At 48.7% G+C, this 17172-nt stretch overlaps 1 protein-coding gene across 3 annotated transcripts in view; it reads right to left on the bottom strand.

Moving 5' to 3' along the window:
* GPR157 (G protein-coupled receptor 157) overlaps positions 1-17172 on the bottom strand; it is a 76031-nt gene that overhangs the window by 21476 nt on the left and 37383 nt on the right. For 2 of the 3 annotated variants that reach the window (XM_005544857.5, XM_005544858.5), the window contains exon 1: positions 2705-3163. The exons of the other annotated variant lie outside the window; for it this stretch is intronic. In XM_005544857.5, the coding sequence (XP_005544914.2) occupies positions 2705-3087 (383 nt within the window). In that variant the 5' untranslated portion in view covers positions 3088-3163. Of the gene's footprint in view, positions 1-2704; positions 3164-17172 lie in introns of those variants that run through there. 3 annotated transcript variants of the gene reach the window in all.

Genomic DNA, 17172 nt, shown 5'->3' with positions numbered 1-17172 from the left:
TAACTTCCTGTTCCCCCACTGCTGGACATTGAGGTTACTTCCAAATTCTCACCATGATAAGTGCCTCACAAGCAGCTTTGTACATAAAGCTTTGTATGTATTTTAGATTATCTCCTTAGACTAGGCTCTGGTAAATAGGATTACTGGATCAAGGGGTATGAACCGAATACTTTCTACAAAGACTATTTCAATTCACACCATCAATAATACTGTAGAAAAATGCCAGTGAAACTGGCATTTATCATGTTTGTATTCTGCCTTACTTTTTTTTGATATGGAGACTTGCTCTACCACCCAGGCTGGAGTGCAGTGGCACGACTGTGGCTCACTGCAACCTCCACTTCCCAGGTTCAAGCGACTCTCCTGCCTCAGCTTCCTGAGTAGTTGGGACTACAGGCATGCATCACCATGCCTGGCTAATTTTTGCAATTTTAGTAGAGATGGGGTTTCCCCATGCTGGCCAGGCTGGTCTCAAACTCCTAACCTCAAATGATCCGCCCACTTTGGTCTCCCAAAGTGCTGGGATGTACAGGCATGAGCCACCACGCCCAGCCCTGCCTTACTATTTTTTTCCTCCTAATTAAATAAGGAAATGGTACCTTATTGTTATAACTTACACTGCTTTGAATATTAATGGTATATGATATATATTTATCAACTGCTGTTACTATTTTGCTTGAGTATGTCTTTTGTCCATTTTTCAGGATATTTGTGGGTTTAAAAAAATTGAATTCCTAAACGCACATTAGAACAGGGATATCAACTTTTGTGTTGTCATATTTTAAAATACTTTCCAAAACTGAAAGCTTTGAAGAGGACTGAATTCCAGCAGTATGAAATGGTTAAAAAGTGGATAATCACGTATCTATGCCTGAAGGTGGTATTTCTCACATCAATAGATCCTGCAAACAATAAACTAATATTCCAAAGAAATTTTACTGGAAATACATTGGAGAGTCCTTAGTAAGGTCATTGGCAATACAGTCTAGGAAGATCTAGGTCAACAGATGAACCTGTTAGACAGGTTTAACCAATTCCCTTAGACTAGTCTGAATGCTGAGAACTCCAGAGAATAAATTGTCAAACTCCCTCTCTAGCTTGGATACAGGTAATTTTATTTTCTTTTAAGAGGCAGGCAGGTCACATTCAACAGACAAGATGAATAAGTTGCTTTTCTTTTCTTTTTTCTTTCTTTTTTTTTTTTCTTTCTTTTTTGAGACAGGGTGTTGCTCTGTCTGCAGTCATAGCTCACCATAGCCTTGACCTCCCAGGTTCAAGCGACCCCCACAGGGTCCCTAATGAGAACCAAACAGAAAAACCCCCAACTCAGGTTTGTTGGGCAATCCTTCTTTTCCACAGAAGCTGGACCAGGTTCTGTTATCGTTTAAAAAATATACTATGTTGAATATTTTTAAAGACAAGAAGGGAAAGAGAACAGGTTCTTGCAAAGATAGGTACAGCCTCGACTCCTTTCAAGTACACGCGATCTCCCGAGTACTCGCTGCCCACACCCAGCCAAGTCATCACGGGACCCAGACAGTGTCAGACGGGATGCTGCCGGGAAAGCAAGGCGGGGCCCTGTTCCGTGGGGCCCTGCAGCATTTGAGCCACAGTTTGAATGATGTGTTGCAAAGAGTTTTTACTTGCATAGCTGAGAAGCAGGTCACTTCGTTTCTCAAGAACCAGCCGGCCTCAGTGCACAACTGAAGGTCAAGCGACTCTTACAGCCCTGTAGCCTCACCGTGTGACACCCAGGTGACCTGTCTCTGCCAAAGTGCTGACTGTGCTCGCAGTCCTTGGAAGGCACTTAAGTTTTTAATAGAAAGGACCTATAATTAGGGCAGTATCTGGTGCTCTGATCTGGGAGTAGGAGAAAAGGAAAACAGCCCCTAGGATTCCTGCCCACAGTTCAGCACAGGACGCCAGGAGATTTTCAAAACCTGACATTCCCCAGAGATTTTCAAAACCTGACATTCTTCAGCGAGGCTTATGTGAAAGATGCTTGAACCGCAGAGTAAGGTCTCGGCTCTTCCCCACTCTCAGAGAGCCTCCAGGAGGACTCCGAGACTCCCAGACCAGCCCTCCGCCCCCGACCTCAATCTCAGAATAACTGAACTCTGGAAAGTCAAGATCACCAAGAACAGAAATACAAGAGGCTGGGGCCTGAGTTTAGAAACGACCAAAGACAGAATAAAAAGGACAGTCCTTTGTAAACTGTACAGTAGACACAGGGCAGCTTGGGAGTGGCGGAGTGCACCAAGCTCACTGTGGCTTGGGGTGGGGTGGTGGGGTGTGACTAGGAGTTGCCGGCTCTCCAGCCCGGGACAGTTACCCAACTCGTCTCCCAGCCTGTTTCCCCATGGGCAGCCGAGACGGCCAGGACATAGTGAAGCAGGTCACAAGGGGCTCAGAGTGTCCTCCCCTGCCCCGTCCAAGGAAACAGGGCCCGGCTCTGGGGGCGAACTCTGACCCCAGTACCCCAAGTGGCTGTGCCCTGGGGCAGGCACAGAGGAGCTCCCTCGGGAGCGAATCTCGGGTAGTTCTGGCCTCCTCCCGCTGGCCCAGGGCTGCCCCGGGGGCGCCAGCAGGCACTGCTCGCTGTGGGTAGGGGGGTGCAAACTAGACGCGGCCTCTGGGAGGGCAAGACCGGGAGGGGTCGGCCTGTGTCGGGGGCTACTGGAAAAGCAGCGCCACCGCCACCCACCTGACGACATGGAAGGCCCAAAGCAGGCGGTCTGTGCGGGGCCCGCGCGAGGCGCGGACGATGCTGAGATACAGGTAGAACGCAATGGCTACGGTCCAGAAGAAGGAGCTGGTGTTGGCGAAGGTGGACAGCGCGCCCTGCAGCACGCAGTCCCACGACGGGCCCGCGAAGTCCTGCAGCACTCCGTAGAAGTAGGAGGCGGCCGAGAGCAGGTCGGCCAGCGACAGGAAGAGCAGCAGGCGCCGTGCCCGGCTGCGCAGGTCGGGCCACAGGGCGTGCGTGGCCACCAGCAGGCCCGAGCCGAGCGCGGAGAGCGCGCACGACAGCAGCACCACGGTGCGCTCCGACGGCACCAGCTCGGTGGGCGGCGCGGCCTGCGGCATGGCGTGGGGGACCAAGAGCCAGAGCGCCGCGAGGGCAGAAGCCGGGCCGCGCGTGCGGCCACCGCCGCCGCCGTCTGGGCAGCTAGACGCCCGAGGCTCGCGTCTAGGCGCCCGCCCCACCCGCGTCCGGCCGCTCCCCGCCCATCTGGGCTCTGGGTCCTGAGCCCCGCCCACGCCCAGGGCCTCGCCCCTATATCCCGGTCTGAGCCCCGCCCAGGTGCCCCTCCTCGTCCCGTTTCTCCGGGCCCTGAGCCCCGCCCCCTCCACGCCCGTGTGGCTTCCAAGCTCCACCGGGTGCCAGAGGCTCCTGAGCCCCGCCCACGCCCTCACACCACGTCCCTAAGCCCCTAAGCCCTTAAGCCCTACCCCCTGTCCCTCCACACTCTGCCAGGCCCACCCCTGCTCTTGCCAGGTGTCTGGGACGTCCAGTCCTGTGAGAGGAAGGACTGGCATTTTTAGGGCTCGTATTACTTTCCCTCTTTTCAGCCAGCATTCTGTGTGTGTTGTGAGTGGAAGGGCGTGAGGATCAGAGGCGTTCTTTCCACTAGCAACAGAAGCAACTCTCGGGTGTGATCCTCATTCCTTAAGCCGTGATCCCGACGTGTTCACAAGTTGGTGGTGATGACTTGGGGAAGCCGGTGTTTCCAACTTTTCTTAAAATAAACATGCTGTTTTTAAAAAAATAGCGAACTAGGTGTGATTTTTTAAAAATGAAATGCTAGGCCGGGCGCGGCTTTTTCTTGTTTTAAAATTTCATACTTTTCAATTAAGATGTAGTTCACATACCGCAAAATTGGCACTTTTAACTAAACAATTCAGTAGTATGTTCACAAGTTTGTGCAACCATCGTTATTATCATTATTATCTAATTCTACAACATTGTCATCACCCCAAAAAGAAATCCTTATCCCTTAGCCGTTAGCCCTTAGTCATTCTCCCCTAAGCCCTGGCAACCACTCTTTTACCGCGGATTTGCTTGTTCTGTACATTTCCTATAAGTAAAATCGTATGCTCTGTGTCCTTTATGTCTGACTTTTTTCACTTAGCACGTTTCTGAGGTTCATCGTAGCATATAGCAGTGCTTCATTCCTTTTACTGCCCAATCATATTCCATTATATGGATATAACACTTTTTTTTTTTTGTATAGACCGAGTCTCCCTCTGTCGCCCCGACTGGAGTGCAGTGGCATCATCTCGGCTCACTGCAACCTCTGCCTCCCAGCTTCAAGCAATTTTCCTGCCTCAGCCTCCCGAGTAGCTGGGACTACAGGCACATGCCGCCACACCCGGCTAATTTCTTTTCTATTTTAGTAGAGATGGGGTTTCACCGTGTTGCCCAGGCTGGTCTTGAACTTCTGAGCTCAAGCAGTCTGCCTGCCTTGGCCTCCCAAAGTGCTAGGATTACAGGCATGAGCCACCGTGCTCAGCAGGATGTACCACATTTTACTTAGCTATTATTCATTAGCCCATGGACATTTGGGTTGTTAACACTTTTTAACTATTATGAATAATATCACTATGAAAATTTGCATACAAGTTTTTTGTGACGTATGTTTTCAGTTCTCCTATGTGTATACCTAGGAATGGAGTTGCTGGGCCATACGCAACTTTATATTTCACCTTGTGAGGAACTGCCAAGGTGTTTTTCAAAGTGACTGTACGTTTCATTTAAATTTGCACCAGCAATGTATGAGGAATTTCTCTACATTCTTTCAACACTTTTTTTGAGACAGGGTCTCTGTCACCGAGGCTGGAGTGCAGGCACAACCACAGCTCACTGCAGCCTCAAATTACTGGGCTCAAGCAATCCTCCCAAATTGGCCTCCCCAATAGTTAGGACTTCAGGTGCATGTCACCATGCCCTACTAATTTTTTTTTTTTTTTTTTTTTTTAAGACTGAGTCTTGCTCTTGTTGCCCAGGTTGGAGTGCAGTGGTGCGATCTAGGCTCACTGCAACCTCTGCCTCCTGGGTTCAAGCAATTCTCCTGCCTCAGCCTCCCGAGTAGCTGGGATTACAGGTGCACACCACCACGCCCTGCTAATTTTTGTATTTTTAGTAGAGACAGGGTTTCACCATGTTGGCCAGGCTGGTCTCGAACTCCTGACCTCAGGTGATCTGCCCGCCTTGGCCTCCCAAAGTGCTGGGATGACAGGTGTGAGCCACCTTGCCCAGCCCCTACTAAATTTTTTTTTTTGGAGATGGGGTCTCACTATGTTGCCCAGACTGGTCTCAAACTCCTGCCTTGACCTCCCAAAGTGCTGGGATTACAGGTGTGAGGCCACCTCACCCAGCCTTCCAACGTTTTTTATTATTTTTGTGATAATAGCCATCATAGTGGGTGTGAAGTTGTTCCTCATTGTGGTTTAGATTTGCATTTCTCTGATGAATAATGACCTCAAACATCTTTCCATGTGTGTATTGGACATTTGCATATCCTCTTTGGAGAAATGTCTATCCAACTAACTTTCTCTTTTCTTTCTCTCTCTCTCTTTCTTTCTTTTCTTTTTTTTTTTTTTTTTTTTCTCAGACTGAGTCTCACACCGTCACCCTGGCTGGAGTGCAGTGGCGTGATCTCAGCTCACTGCAACCTCCACCTCCCAGGTTCAAGCAGTTCTCCTGCCCCAGCCTCCCGAGTAACTGGGATTACAGGCGCCAGCCACCACACGCAGCTAATTTTTGTATTTTTAGTAGAGACGGGGTTTCACCGTGTTGATCAGGCTGGTCACAAACCCCTGACTTCAAGTGATCCACCCGCCTCAGCCTCTCAAAGTGCTGGGATTACAGGCATGAGCCACCACACCTGGCCAATTTTCTTTCTTATTTTTAAATTGGTTTGTCTTTTCGTTGTTGAGCTGCAAGAGTTCTTTATGTATTCTAGTTATTACCCTCTTACCAGCTGTGTGATTTGCAAATATTTTCTCCCATGTTGTGGGTTGTCTTTTCACTTTCTTGATAGTGTATTTCAAAGGAAAAAAAGTGGTTTTTGACGATGTCCAATTTGTCCATTTTTTTCTTTGGTTGCTTGTGCTTTTGTTGTCACGTCTAAGAAACCAGCACCTATGCCAAACTCATGAAGGTTTGCATCTCTGTTTTGTTTCTTTCCAGCACCTCACTTTTATGGTTACTGTAGCTTTATAGTAAGTTTTGAAATTGGGAAGTGAGTCCTTCAAGATTATTTTTTTCTTTTTTTTGAGATGGAGTCTCACTCTGTTGCCCAGACTGGAGTGCAGTGGTTTGATCTCAGCTCACTGCAACCTCTGCCTCCCAGGTTCAAATGATTCTCCTGCCTCAACCTCCCGAGTAGCTGGGACTACAGGCGCCCACTACCACACCTGGCTAATTTCTGTATTTTTAGTGGAGGCAGGGTTTCACTATGTTGCTCAGGCTGTTCTCAAACTCCTGACCTCAAGTGATCTGCCCGCCTCAACCTCCCAAAGTGCTGGGATCACAGGCTTGAGCCACCATGCCCCACCCTTCAACATTGTTTTTCTTTTCCAATATTGTTTTGGCTATCCGATGCCCCTTGCAATTCCCTATTAATTTGAGAATCAGTTTTTCCATTTCTGCAAAAGAAATGGAAAAGATTGATAGAGATTGCTTTGAATCTGTAGATAAAAGTGGAGAATAATGCTATATTAATAATATGAGATCTCCTTATCCATGGACCAAGGATGTCTTTCCATTTATTTAGCTTTTCTTTAACTTCCTTCAGTGATATCTTATAGTTTTTGGTGTACATTAGGTTTGATTTCGCGTTTGGTTCATAGAAAGCAAATATTATCTTTGTATATCTAACTTTAAAAAAATTGTTTTGGCCGGGTGCAGTGGCCTGTAATCCCAGCTCTTTGGGAGGCTAAGATGGGAGAATCACTTGAGAGGCCAGGAGTTTAAGACCAGCCTAGATGACTTAGTGAGACTCCATCTCATACAAAAATAAAATAAAGGCCAGGCATGGTGGCTTACGCCTATAATCCCAGCACTTTGGGAGGCCGAGGCAGGCAGATCACCTGAGGTCAGGAGTTCCGAGACCAGCCTGACCAACATGGTGAAACTCTATCTCAACTAAAATTACAAAATTAGTTGGGCATGGTTGCAGGGCGTAATCCCAGCTCTTTGGAACCTGAGGCAGGATAATCACTTGAACCTGGGAGGCAGAGGTTGCAGTGAGCCGAGGTTGCACCATTGCACTCCAGCCTGGGCAACAAGAGTGAAACTCTGTCTCAAAAAAATAAATAAATAAAAATAAAAATAAATAAAATTGTTTTATGAAATATTCATATTGAAAAGTGCCTAAAATACAAATGTACAATGTATTAGATAATTATAAACAGCCATCCAGGGCAAGAAATATAACATTACCAGCATACCACAAACCTCCCACAAACCCCTTCCCCCTCAGTCATTTCCTTGCTTTTTTTTTTTTTGCCCAGGCTGGTCTTTAACTCCTGGGCTCAAAGGATCCTCTGGCCTCAGCCTCCTAAGCAGCTGGGACTACAGGTAGGAGCCACTACTGGAGGCTCTTGCTCTTACCCATCCATGTATGCATCCCTGAACAAAACAGTGCAGTTTGCCTGTCATTGAGCTTTATGTAAGCGGAATCATACTCTCTGTTCCCTTTTGTGTTTTCTGTATTTTGTTCAACCTTATTTTTGTGAGATTCATCCAACCTCTTACTATTTGCTACATGCAATTCATTCATTTTCACTACTGTATAGTACTCCACTGTATAAATAATTCCATTGTATAAATAATTGTGTATTTATCCATTCTATTGTTTTTGGACATTTGGGTTGTTTCCGGGTTTTGGCTATTAGAAGCAATGCTGGAATAAGCATAGATTCTTTTTTAATCAGAAAACAAGTTACTACAGGCAGTTCTCAGCAGTGCGAGCAAACGTATTTGTGGAGTTTGTTCTGCAGAGAGCTAAGAGCGGCTGCCTTCCTTCCAAGTCACTTGTGATCGTTCAAAAGACCCCTGACCTCCTCCTGAGAGGACCCCAGACCATAAACAGAACCTGGCTGAGAGTTCTGTCAATGAAGCCTCTCAGCTTTTCTCTGATGGAAATAGCTTTAAGTTTGGCTTTTGCAATCAGCCTGGGGCTTTGGACTACGGCAAGGCAAGAGTCTGGAATGGATTCTGCCTCCCCAGAGCTCGGTCATTTAATCCTTGGGGTATCTGGAGGAGCGGGGAGGAGATGGGGCACATGAGAGGTCTTGTAGCAACCTGCTTCGTCAGCAGATCAATTTTGACTAGATCTTTCCTGCTTTATTGAGATTGAAGTGCTTTGCCTAAATCTCCAGGTGAGCAGCTGGCTGTTTTACAAGCATTTATTTTTATGTTTTTTTCCCCACCTCCCACCCTCGCTTATAGACCATTTTCATCAGGAAATTGCTTGGCTTTTTTTGCACTGGGAAACAACATTCAAAGAACTTTCATACTTCCTACACCTAGGGAAAAACTGTGAAAGACGTGCAATGATATAGCTTCAAATTGCTTAGATTTAAATGTGAAGCTAATTTTACACTGTCCAGGGTCATGGATGTTGTCTAGATGGGTCCAGGCATTTATCAGGAGGTGGGAACTGTGACTCCCATCGCAGCTGGGATCTGAAGTAGCCCAGCATGGTCTCCACTAAAGGGAGTTTGGGGTTCCTGACCCTGGGACTCTCAGAGCTCCTGGGGCTCCGCTCCTCCTTGGGGGACTCTGGGGAGGTCTGACTGAGAAGAATAAGCCTAGAGAAACCCCAGGCTCTGAGCTGTCTCTAATGATCCCTGCCCCAGATGGTGTGGGATGTTCCATTAGCCACATTTTCAGTTTCCGGTCTTTCAGGACCCCCTCTCCTGCCTCATCTTTGGGGGAACTGGTAAGAAACCCAGATGCATCTTCTTTGGACCCTGAGTTGTTTCTCTAGTAGCTGTGCCAAGCCAGCTGGCAGTTGTCTGCCGCTCCATGTCCAGTGTCCAAGGGGGCCGTGTCCCATGTCCTCACACATCATCACAACCTCGCTTCACCCTACTTGTCTGGCTGCAGAGCTAGGGCCCAGACCCAGAGAGGCCCCATCACAGTGGTGAGCAGCCCCCGGAGAAAGCTAGTTTTTGGGTTACTTTCTCCTCCTCCTCCTCCTCTCACCCCAGGAACTGGCACAAGATTCTCCTCTGACAAGCACAATAGAGGTGACAGTTTGGTGTCTCTCATTTGGAGGAATCTGAAATGATTTTTCTGAGGTCAACTCAAACGTAAGTCACAAGCCACAAACGTAGTTTTAAAACTGGAACAGAGGAGGGACTTTCAGCTCGGGCTGGCCACCTTCCTCATTTCCCTGTTTGAAAGGTGAGTGTGGTACAGGCTCTGCCACTGATCACTGCCCGAATCATGAAGGGAGGGAACTCATGCTGCTCCTTCCTGCCTGGGGACCATGGTGAGTGTCTTAGTCAGGGCTCTCTAGAGAGCCCGAACTAATAGCATAGATGTAAATATAAAGGGGAGTTTTTTGTTTTTGGTTTTTTGGTTTGTTTTTTTTTTTGAGATGGAGTCTCACTGTGTCGCCTAGGCTGGAGTGTGGTGGTACAATCTCAGCTCACTGTGACCTCCGCCTCCTGGGTTCAAGTGATTCTCCTGTCTCAGCCCCCTGAGTAGCTGGGCCTACAGGTACACGCCACCATGCCCGGCTAATTTTTGTATTTTTAGTAGAGACAGGGTTTCTCCATGTTGAACAGGCTGGTCTTGAACTCCTGTCCTCAGATGATCCACCTGTCTCATCCTCCCAAAGTGTTGGGATTATAGGCGTGAGCCACCACGCCCGGCCAAGGGGAGTTTATTAAGGAGTTTTTGTTTGTTTGTTTGTTTTAGGCAGAGTCTCACTCTGCCACCCAGGCTGGAGTGCAGTGACGTGATCTCCGCTCACTGCAAGCTCCGCCTCCCGGGTTCACGCCATTCTTCTGCCTCAGCCTCCTGAGTAGGTGGGACTACAGGTGCCCACCACCACGCCCAGCCAATTTTTTTTTGTATTTTTAGAAGACACGGGGTTTCACCATGTTAGCCAGGATGGTCTTGATCTCCTGACCTCATGATTCACCCGCCTCGGCCTCCCAAAGTGCTGGGATTACAGGCGTGAGCCACCGCGCCCCGCCAAGGAGTTTTAACTCACGCAGTCACGAGGTCCCACAATAGGCTGTCTGCAAGCTGAGGAGCAAGGAAGGCAGTCTGCGTCCCAAAGCTGAAGAACTTGGAGTTCGATGTTTGAGAGCAGGAAGCATCTGGTAAGGAAGAAAGATGTAGGCTGGGAGGCTAAGCTGGTCAATCTCTCCACGTTCTTCTTCTTTTTTTTTTTTTTTTGAGATGGAGTCTCGTGCTGTCGCCCAGTCTGGAGTGCAGTCACACCACTATGTCCGGCAATTTTTGCATTTTTGGTAGAGACAGGGTTTCACCATGTTGGCCAGGGTGGTCTGGAACTCCTGACCTCAGGTGATCCACCTGCATCAAACTGCTGGGATTATAGGTGTGAACCACCTTGCCTGGCCTTCTCCATGTTCTTCTACTTGCTTTTATTCTGGCCGAGCTGATAGCTGATTAGATGGTGCCCCCCAGATTGAGGGTGGGTCTGCCTCTCCCACCCCACTAACTGAGATGTTAATCTCCTTTGGCAACACCCTCACAGACACACCCAGGAACAATACTTTCCATCCTTCGATCAAGTTAACATTCAATATTAACCATCACAGTGAGCAACGGTGAACCTCCAGCATCCCCAAGGAGGCCCTGCAACCCCTTGGCATGTTCACGTGACCATTGGGCCACACAGATAAAGAATAGGGCAAGCCTGGCCAGCACCGTTGCTGGAATCAGGAGTCTCCTCTTCAAGGGACCCCATCTGGTGGGTGTATTTTCCCTCAGGAGCCCTCTGATCTCAGTGGGATGTGTTTAACCTCTCCCTGATCACCTTGAGCCTTGCCCCTCCCTACCCCAACACTGAAGGCTGCTGCCCCCGCTTGCTGTGCACCCGGCCCTCTGACCTGCACACATCTTAGAAAGAGCCTGGTCCTGGCTGGGCGTGGCGGCTCACGCCTGTAATCCCAGCACTTTGGGAGGCCGAGGCAGATCACGAGGTCAGGAGATCAAGACTATCCTGGCTAACACGGTGAAACCCCGTCTCTAGTAAAAATACAAAAAAATTAGCCGGGCGTGGTGGCGGGCGCCTGTAGTCCCAGCTACTCCGGAGGCTGAGGCAGGAGAATGGCGTGAACCCAGGAGGCGGAGCTGGCAGTGAGCCGAGATAGCGCCACTGCACTCCAGCCTGGGCGATAGAGCGAGACTCTGTCTCAAAAAAAAAAAAAAAAAAAAAGAAAGAGCCCGGTCATGGGAGCTCTTCCACTGCAGCAGCTCCCGGCGTGGCCACTGCCCTGCAGTTCCTAGCTGCCTGGGTGAAGAGGAGCCGGACTAATGAGAGAACAACCTGGCCAACGTGGCGAAACCCCGTCTCTACTAAAAATATAAAAAATTAGCCAGGCATGATGGTGGGTGCCTGTAATCACTGTGGGAGTTTGCACTGAGCTGAGATTGCACCACTGCACTCCAGCCTGGGCGACAGAGAGAGACTCCGTCTCAAAAAAAAAAGAAAAAAGAAAAAAGAAAAAAAAATATGGATGGGGATGGGGGACAATTCAGCTCACAACAGGGATCTTTCTGGACACTCAGAACCAAGCTTTAATAGCTTGACAATGTCTTTCAGTCTGAAACGCAGAGACACTGCCAACCCAGGGCCTGCCCTCCATCACAGGAAGAAGCCACACCATGAGCCTCGTGCCAGCAAAATGTGGCTGTGGTTGCTTGCTGAAGGGCAAGGCTGATGGGTGTTACTTCACTCTGGCTTTCAGAGTCACAGGAAGAGGCTGCGCAGGGAACAGGAGTCAACTGTTCCCCAATTCCTGTGGCGCCTGAGCAAGAGAACAGGAGTGTGAGCCCAGGGCTTGGGGCAGACATGGGCAGATGCTCATGTGTGTGGGAATGGCTGCTGGAAGCCCATGCGTGGTCACCAGGGGTCTGGGAGGCAGGGGCCAGGCTGTGACAGTGGTTCCCAAACAGCCGGGGAGCTCTGTAAACTTTAAGGCTCTGATCGCCCATATAGGGCAGGGCAGGCATCTATATCTTTAGAGGGCTCCCAGGTGGATGCAGAAATGACTTGGGTCCCCAGACAATCACTGCAGTCGCTGATGGCTCTCTGTGGGGTTCATATACTTTTGTATGCTTGAAATTTTTCATAACAAAAAGTTAAAAGGGAGGAAAAAAGGAAGGAAGGAGGGAGAGGGAGAAGGGAAGGAAGGAAGGAAGACAGGAGGGAGGGAGGGAAGAAGGAAGGAGAGGGAAGGAAGGAAAAAAGAAAGGAGGGATGGAAGGAAGGGAAGGAAAGAGAAGGAAGGAAGGAAGGAAGGAAGGAAGGAAGGAAGGAAGGAAGGAAGGAAGGAAGGAAGGAAGGAAGGAAGGAGTGGCTGAGCATAGTGGCTCATGCCTATAATCTCAGCACTTTGGGAAGCTGAGGTAGGAGGATCACTGGAGGTCAGGAGTTCAAGACCAGCCTGGCCAACATGGTGAAACTCTGTCTCTATTAAAAATACAAAAATTAGCAGGTGGTGGCACGCACCTGTAGTCCCAGCTACTCTGGAGGCTGAGGAAGGAGAATCAGTTGAACCCAGGAAGCGGGGGTTGCAATGAGCTATCGTACCACTGCACTGCAGCCTGTTGGCTGGGCGACAGAGCAAGACAGTGAGACTCTGCCTCCAAAAAAAAAAAAAGGAAGGAGGGAGGGATGGAAGGAAGGAAAAAAGTCTCCCAGAGGATTCTGATGCCAGCCCTGGTTAGGATGAAGACGGGAGGGAGGAAGCCCTAACCTGCCCAGGACTTTCTGTGACTCGGGTGAAGCAGTGCCTCCTGGTGGTGAGAAGGCAGTACTACTGGTATAAACCGGTCTTGACGTGCAGACTCGGTGTGAATGTGGGGCCAGGACAATGTGTGTCCTGGAGTTGACTGTGCACGGGGAAGCTAGGCAAGCCTTTGGAGCAGGCCCATAACCTTTGCCACAAACCCCTTTGCCAGTCTAGTGAACTCTCTGGATTCTCAGGATAAAAGCATAAATTACATGGGATTACAAAGCTAACCAATCATAGTGAAATACAATGATTGAAATACTTGATAAAGCCAAATTTGGTATAGCGTGGCAGATATGACAATAGTAGTATGTCATAGTAGATAGTAGTAATGTGCCAATGAGAGTGTTAGCACATTAAATAATATCTAATAACAACTGGTCAAATAACAATAATTTTAAAAGTAGTGAAGAGAATTAATGATATTTTGCAACAACTCCAACATGTAAAAATAGCTGCAATTTCTATTGTTAACAGAATCACACATACTACTATAACAAACAACAAAAACCTCCCAAAGGCCAGGCATGGTGGCTCACACCTGTGGTCCCAGCACTTTGGGAGGCTGAGGCAGGAGGATCCCCTGAGCCCAGGAGTTCGAGGCTGCAGAGAGCTATGATCGCACCATTGCACTCCAGCCTGGGTAACAGAGCAAGATCCTGTCTCAAAACAATGCAAACAAAACAAAACACCCTCCTGAAACTTATTGCCCATCTTTATTCATGAATAAAGGAAATGGGCAATTGCTATGAGAAGTCAGTAAAAACAAAGAAGTGCCTGGTTGCCCTGCAGGTGCTGCACCGCCAGCTGAGAACCTGCCTTAGAAAGGCAGCCAAGGGCCCACTGCACTCCTGTGTCATCTGGCTGCTCCATATTCCCACTATGTGTTCTACAAAGATTGATTGAGGGCCTACTGTGTGTGGCAGACACTGCACAATATAGACCAGGTACCTGCCCTTAGCAAGCATGCATTCTACAGGGACAGCCGATAAGCCAACAATACACAGAACATAATCTACCAGCTCAACCTTTTTTTTTTTTTTTTTTTTTGAGACAGGCTCTCACTCTGTCACCCAGACTGGAGTGCAGTGGCACAACCATGGCTCACTGCAGCCTTGACTGCCCAGGCTCAAGCAATTCTCCCACCTCAGTCTCCTGAGTAGCTGGAACTATAGGCATGTGCCACCAAACTTGGCTAATTTTTTTTTTTTTTTTTGAGATGGGGTTTCACTCTTGTCACCCAGGCAGGAGTGCAATGGCGTGATCTCGGCTCACTGCAACTTCCACCTCCTGGGTTTAAGCGATTCTCCTGCCTCAGCCTCCCGAGTAGCTGGGATTACAGGTGTCCACCACCATGCCCAGCTAATTTTTGTATTTTTAGTAGAGATGGGGGTTTCACCATGTTGGCCAGGCTGGTCTCGAACTCCTGAATTCAAGTGATCCGCCTGCCTCAGCCTCCCAAAGTGCTAGGATTACAGGTGTGAGCCACTGCGCCTGGCTCATTTTTAAAATTATTTGTAGAGAGAGGGTCTCACTATGTTGCACAAGCTGGTCTCAAACTCCTGGGCTCAAGTGATCCTCCCGCCTTGGCTTCCCGAAGTACTCAGATTGCAGGCAAGAGCCACCATGCCTGGCCTAGCTCAATGTTTAGGTAAGATGTTCCTATTGAATACATTATGTAATATGTAACATGTTTTGTGCATAACTGATATATAGTGCTTATTGAAAGTTTCCTTTTAATCCCATTTGCTTTAAAGTCAAGAGTTTTCAGCCTAGTTTAGCCGATGTGCGTTCAGTCCGCTTTTACAAAGCAAAAGAAATCTCACATCCTCTGGAAGATTCTGAAGGGCTTCTGGGGAGGGGAGATGCTCATTCCTGTTATCCTTCTCCCCAATCAGTATTAAGAGCCACTGCTTATTCACAGCAGCGCTTTTCACCATAGCCAAGAGGTGGAAACAGCCAGGTGTCCGTGAACAGATGAATAATAAACAAAAGGTGGACTATCCACACAATGGAATATTTTGTGGCCCTAAGAAGGCATGAAATTCTGACACATGCTATAAGATGGACGAACCCCAAAGACATTATATTGAGAGAAATAAGCCAGACACAAAAAGAACAAACACTGTAGGATTCCACTTATATGAAACATCCAGAATAGGTAAATTCATGGGGACAGAAAGTAGAATCAGGGTTACCAGGGGCTGGGGGGCGGAGACCATGGGGAGTTATTGCTTAAGGAATATGGGATTTCTGTTGGAGGTGATGGAAATGTTCTGGAAATAGATAGTGGTAATGGTTACACAATATTGCGAATGCCATCAACACCACTGAATTGTATACTTTAAAGTGGTTAAGGCCGGGCGCGGTGGCTCATGCCTGTAATCCCAGCACTTTGGGAGGCTGAGACGGGTGGATCACGAGGTCAGGAGATCGAGACCATCCTGGCTAACCCGGTGAAACCCCGTCTCTACTAAAAAATACAAAAAACTAGCCGGGCGAGGCGGCGGGCGCCTGTAGTCCCAGCTACTCGGGAGGCTGAGGCAGGAGAATGGCGTGAACCCGGGAGGCGGAGCTTGCAGTGAGCTGAGATCCAGCCACTGCACTCTAGGCTGGGCGACAGAGCGAGACTCCGTCTCAAAATAAATAAATAAATAAATAAATAAATAAATAAATAAATAAAGTGGTTAAAATGCACCGGGTGCAATGGCTCATGCCTATAATTTCAGCTTTTTTTTTTTTTTTTTTTTTAGATGGAGTCTCACTCTGTCACCCTGGCTACTTTTGTAGCCAGCCCACGCCTGGCTAATTTTTGTATTTTTAGTAGAGATGGGGTTTCACCATGTTGACCAGGCTGGTCTTGAACTCCTGACCTCAGGTGATCTGCCTCCCTCTGCCTCCCAAAGTTCTGGGATTACAGGCATGAGCCACCGTGCCCAGCCATACTTTTAAAAAATTTTTTTGTAGAGATGGAGTCTCACTATGTTGCCCAGGCTGGTCTCGGCCACCCAAGGTGCTGGAATTACAGGTGTGAGCCACCATGCCCAGCCCCCGATTCACATTTTGAGATCTTAGCCTCCAGTACCACAGGATGTGACTGTATTTGGACAGAGGGTCTTTAAAAGGCAACTAAGTTAAAATGAGATTGTTAGGGTGCACCCTAATCCAGTATGGTTGTGTCCTTAAGAGGAAACATGGGCCCGGTGCGGTGGCCCACACCTGTCATCCTAGCACTTTGGGAGGCCAAGGCAGGCAGATAGCTTGAGTTCAGGAGTTGAAGACCAGCCTGGGCAACATGGTGAAACCTCATCTCTACTAAAAATACAAAAAAAAAAAAAAAAAAAAGCCAGGCCTGGTGGTGCACGCCTATAGCCCCAGATACTCGGGGTGAAGTAGGGGGTCAATTGAACCCAGGATGTTGAGGCTGCAGTGAATCCAGGTCATGCCACTGCACTCTAGCCTGGGCGACAGAGTGAGACCCTGTCTCAAAAAAAAAAAAAAAAAAAAAAAAGAGGAAACAGGGACACAGATAAGAACCCAGGGAAGACCAGTGGAGACACAAGACAACAGCACCTCCAAGCCAAGCAGAGAGGCCTGGGGGTCCGCGGGCAGTGGCTCACGCCTGTAATCCCAGCACTTTGGGAGGCTGAGGCAGGTGGATTACTTAAGGTCAGGAGTTTGCGACCAGCCTGGCCAACATGGTGAAACCTCGTCTCTACTAAAAATACAAAAATTAGCCGGGTGTGGTGGGCCACACCTGTGTTCCCAGCTACTTGGGAGGCTGAGGCAGGAGAATCACTTGAACCTGGGAGGTGGAAGTTGCAAATGGTTGCAACTCACCAACCAGTAAGATCCCTTCCTGCATCCTGAGGAACTACCTGTAGGAGCTTCTGACCGGGACCAGAGGCAGCCCGTATACAGGGCCTGGGGCTCTCTCTGTGTGTGTGTCCCCGGGCAGCCCTGGGTTTGGTGAGAGGGAGGATTCTGATCTCACTCAGCCCTACTCACCCCCACCCTCTTGGGAAGTGGGTACCAAGTCCCGATCCCATCCGGGTTGGTGCAGGATGGTAGGATCCCCGTGGCCTGCAGCCGAGCCCTGTGGAAGGCCGCTGGGCAGAAACAGCTCCTCCATTCACAGGACCCTCATCCAAAAATCCTCACATA

The sequence above is a fragment of the Macaca fascicularis genome, chromosome 1 (genome assembly GCF_037993035.2).
Source record: "Macaca fascicularis isolate 582-1 chromosome 1, T2T-MFA8v1.1".
In the NCBI taxonomy this organism is placed as follows: Eukaryota; Metazoa; Chordata; class Mammalia; order Primates; family Cercopithecidae; genus Macaca; species Macaca fascicularis.
The sequence above is the reverse complement of the archived record's forward strand: the minus strand, read 5'-3'. Positions and strand labels throughout refer to the sequence as shown.